The following is a 4,452-nucleotide window of genomic DNA, read 5'->3' on the forward strand; positions in this document are numbered from 1 at the left end:
CAGAAATCGTGAAAACCGGCGAACGTGAATTGTGCAAGGAAGCAAGTCCGCATCCACTCCGCTGCCCGGCGCTGCCGGCAATTAGACAAAACATGAGGCGGACACTTGAAAATTGGGGAAGCTGTGCCTCACGAAAGGGTTGGCGCAGTCTCTTCTCGGGGTGGAAAGGCTCTGCCCCCCAACAGTGCCTCTGCGCGGCGGGAAGGCACGAAGCTCCTCGCAGATGCGACGTAACTTTGATGCTGGTGGCAGGCGCCTCCTCACTTCCCATTATTCATCGATTATTTGGTTGGTTGATTTATGGTTTTGTTATTGTGCTGATTATCGGCAGCAATGGATGATTGAGCCACGGCGCTATCCCGGGGCGGAGGCGTGACAGGGTCGTGTTTCACGCCCTCCGCTGCAGCTGCCTCTCCGGGGGCCGGGGCTTTCCCTCACGTCTCCACTCAGCAGGGCGGACGTGCTCGACGATGGTGGCCGGCGTGCGGGTCGTCGAATTTATGAGGAAAAAAATACGAGAAAAAACAACAAAAAGCGGTTGGAGCCAGGTCCCTTAGCCACGGAGGGACGGGTCGTAGCGCACGTGCGTATACGTTGTTGCCCGCAACCCCTGGGAGGTGCTGCAGAGGGACTTCCTCCCGCACGCAAGAGGCGTGCACACGGCGGACGGCTTTTGCGCTGCTGGAGGAACTTTCGGCACTGCGGGGGAGTCACAGAACGCACCATGGGTCCGGTGTGTTGGCTTTTGGGGCAGCTTTTGGCGACGCTACGATCCACCGTGTTGGAAGAGCCGGCGTGGTGATGGGGCGGTGGGGAGAGCAACGGCGAACACGGCGAGTTTAACGCAATGGGGTGGCTGGAGGTGCAGTGCGGAAGAAACGGTCATGATCACCGCACCGCCGGCGCGCCTGTTGTCGAGCACCTCGAGAGAACGACGGTGAAAGGAGGTTCTTCCGGATGGCACTTCGCACCCACGCTTCAGGGCTGCCCATCACGATGAGGCTACCGTGCGGTGATGCCACATGATATGGGCTGCTTGGAGAGAGTGTGTGTGTGCTGTGCGCTGCTCCTGGCCCTGGAAAGGGTGATTATCCCTTGTATTGAGCACAGACACAAGACCCTGCTTGTGGTTACGGACAGTCGGTCTCTTCTAGCGGCTCTAAACAAGGGCCCGCTCAGTCAGACAGACTGGACGGAGGATCAGATCTGACAGCGTCTCCTAACACTGACGCGTGCTGGCTGGTCCGTGCACCTGCAGCTTTGTTACGGACATTGTGGAGTACATGCTAACGAGCTTGCAGATCAGTATGCGGCGCAGACCATGGCAACCGGACAATACACGGAGCATGGAATCGCACCTTTATGGCATACGGATCTGCTGACATGTTTTACTACCCGGCTCACCAACAAGTGGCGTGGTACCATTCGTCAAGACACGCATCGCTACTTGCTTTGCGGCACAAGGCCATCCGATCTCAGCGGTAAGGACCTGATCACTCAGGAAGTTCTTCACCGTCAGGAACTGGTTCACCTCGCAAGGGCAAGGTGCGGGGATCTGAGCTCTGGGGCCGACTATACTGGGCCGTGAGAGATTGCACGAACCAATGCCGTTTCTGCAACATCTCACCGGAACAGTCTGCATATATGCGCTCTAGCAACGATCCAACTGCACCGGGGACGGACACTGTTCCCCCGACGGCAAGGGAGGAAGACGTCTCTCCAGTAAGGAGACGGACCCTCACACGCCGTCGGAAGGAGAAATGTCCGCACTGTGATTCTACATTGACGGGATTCTCGGGTCTCGTCAGTTACTGTCGGTCATTTCATCCGGAACATCCTCCACCGCTTCCCGAGCTCAAATGTGATTTCTGTGACATGGTTTTCCCCACACGGAGAAGCACTGCACCGCACAGAAGTCGCTGCGCACACAACACAGACGCCACACAACATCGAAACAGCAGTGCCAGGAGGCTATCTCTGCTGCCGCAGGATCAGCCAGGTTCCACAAGCACGCCAATTGGCCCGCAGGAAACCTTGCGCCATCTGCTTCTAGAATGTCCAGGCACCTTGGCTGTGCGCCAACGGCTGGGCATTGAACAGGACCTTCGCATCGGAAAGTTCTCTCAATGGCAGTTGCCTCATAGCAGGAAACTTTTGTCGTTGCTCGACCACCTCTTCGGCACTCAGATGGCATCGTGTGGCTAGACATGTTGGTAAGAGCGGGGGAAAAAACGAAGAAAATGTCAAGAGCGGGAAAAAAAGTGAAGAGGCGGAGTGCTATCAATGGATCGGAGGGAATTTTCCGGTCAACCGCAGTGAAACAAATGGACGGGCGTTCACGAAGGTAACCCTGTTTATTGTGGAAGAAGCCGATATAACTTCGTAATATTGTATTCAATGTGTATTTCAGCAGTTACCATAACTCACTGATGCAGTATTTTATTGAGAATGCACCAGTTATGCAATCCATTCATTTATTCTGTCAAGGTAATCCAATCGACAAGCATACAAGCAGTAAAATTATGCTGTGAAAGGCCCAGAAGAAAAAACACACACAAGGATGCGTCACACTATGCTATTCCTGGTGCCGCTGCTCTGTTGCGTCTCTGGTTCTGTTGCCGTCGCTGAGCATCACTGCATCTCCGAAGAAATTGAAAAAAAGGTTGGCCCCCGGACGACAGCAGTGGTGCTAGAGCTGCCAACTCGGGGAGGTGGCATGATGCGGGCGCTGACTGCCTCGGATCCCGATTGGGCGCCCATCCGCTTTCAAGTCTTCACGGAGGATCTGAAGGATCCCTCAAGATACTGCACCGCCGAGGGGCAGATTCGTCCAGACTTTATTGGGGGAACTGCTAAGTGTCGGAAGAAGGATATTTTGACGAAGGAAAAAAAGTCCATCATATTAAAATCCCTTATTCCCCGAGCACTTAAAATTCACACGGATCGTCTCCTTGTTGAACCTCTCACGGGCAGGGTTATTGTACCATGGTACTCGTCAGGTACATGCGCTCAGTTTACAATACCCAGCTCTCACCACACAGTGGGTGTTTTTGGTGCGGACATGTACTTGTATGTCTCCGCTGGCCCGACAAAGGGTTCCACTCTTGCGTGGGCTAATTTTTGCTCTCAATTAGCCGATGGGCGTCCTGTTGTTGGTGTGGTGAATTATGGCCCGAGCTCTGTCACTGATTCGGTATACAGTGTCCGTGTTGTGGTACATGAGATTGCACATGCTATTGGGTTTACTCTGGAGATAATGGAAGAACGCAATATGTTGAAAAAGGTTGAGGGTGTACGTGGCAAGGCAAAAGTGCTTCAGGTATCGTCACCCAAGACGTTGGAGAAGACTCGTGAGCACTTCAACTGCATGAGTGCTACCGGCATGGAGCTGGAGGACGAGGGTGGGGAAAGAACAGCATCGTCGCATTGGAAGAGACGCAACGCAAAGGACGAGCTGATGGCTGGTATTCCTGGAATCGGATACTACACGGCGTTGACAATGGCTGCTTTTGAGGACACCGGTTTTTACAAGGCCAATTGGGGAAAGGAGGAACCGATGTCATGGGGCAACAACTCCGGCTGCGCGCTGCTGACGGAGAAATGCGTGATAAATGGCGTCACCCAATATCCAGAGATGTTTTGCACCGTTAATAGTAGTCTCCTTTCATGCACGTCGGATCGCCTGGCGCTGGGGTACTGTGCAATGAAACTCTACGACGCTCCCCTTCCCCCACAATATCAGTACTTTTCGAATCCCAAACTTGGCGGTGCCCCCAACACCTTAATGGACTTCTGTCCTTACATTCGACCGCGATCCGAAACTAGGTGCAGCAATGGGGACGCAACCGTTATGCGTGGGAGCCGCGTTGGCCCGAAATCAAGGTGCTTAAAGGGGGATGGACTTGCCGATTTCATGGGTCGTATTGGTGACGTGTGCGCTGAGGTGTCGTGTGGAAAGGGCGAGGTGAGCGTGCGGCACCTTGGAGGTGATGCGTGGCACAAATGCCCGGAGGGCAGCAGTATTACACCAGCTGGGCTGTTCAAGAGAGGGAGGATTTTGTGTCCAAAGTACGACGATGTATGCACTGTCATCGATGCATGCAGGGGAGGTGGAGGCGTGAGCAGTTTGCTGTCAACTTTTCCATCAATCCCATTGATTTTGCTGGTCCTTATTTCTATGTCAATATGGTAGTGATTTCGTTAAAAAAACGCGTTTTGTAACCGTTCAATTGTAAAGGTGCCAGTTTTTGGTGGGTAGTTTTGCTTCTTCTTTTTGATCTTTTTTAAATTCCTTCTCGGTGCACATAACTCCAATTGAAAAGAGATGCATGTGTTTGCGGCCAAAAGGGGTCTCTATTTTTTCTCTGCTATTTACGTTGGGTCGAATAAAGACCTTTCCAAATCGAACTGGTTTGTGCGTCAAGAACGCAAAAGAATTGGTGTGCGTGTGAA

At 53.0% G+C, this 4,452-nt stretch overlaps 1 protein-coding gene across 1 annotated transcript, besides 1 other annotated feature; it reads left to right on the plus strand.

Annotated features, from left to right (window-relative positions):
• Positions 1–4,452: part of a sequence feature (areas not merged during assembly with more than two copies in the genome that could not be assigned to a particular haplotype) that runs on past the window's edge.
• Positions 2,561–4,192, plus strand: Tc00.1047053410797.10 (surface protease GP63, putative; the record flags this gene model as incomplete). The annotated part of the gene is made up of 1 exon (XM_799217.1): positions 2,561–4,192. The coding sequence occupies one exon, from the start codon at positions 2,561–2,563 to the stop codon at positions 4,190–4,192; it is 1,632 nt and encodes a 543-aa protein (XP_804310.1).

The sequence above is a fragment of the Trypanosoma cruzi genome, genomic scaffold (genome assembly GCF_000209065.1).
Source record: "Trypanosoma cruzi strain CL Brener 1047053516467 genomic scaffold, whole genome shotgun sequence".
In the NCBI taxonomy this organism is placed as follows: domain Eukaryota; phylum Euglenozoa; class Kinetoplastea; order Trypanosomatida; family Trypanosomatidae; genus Trypanosoma; species Trypanosoma cruzi.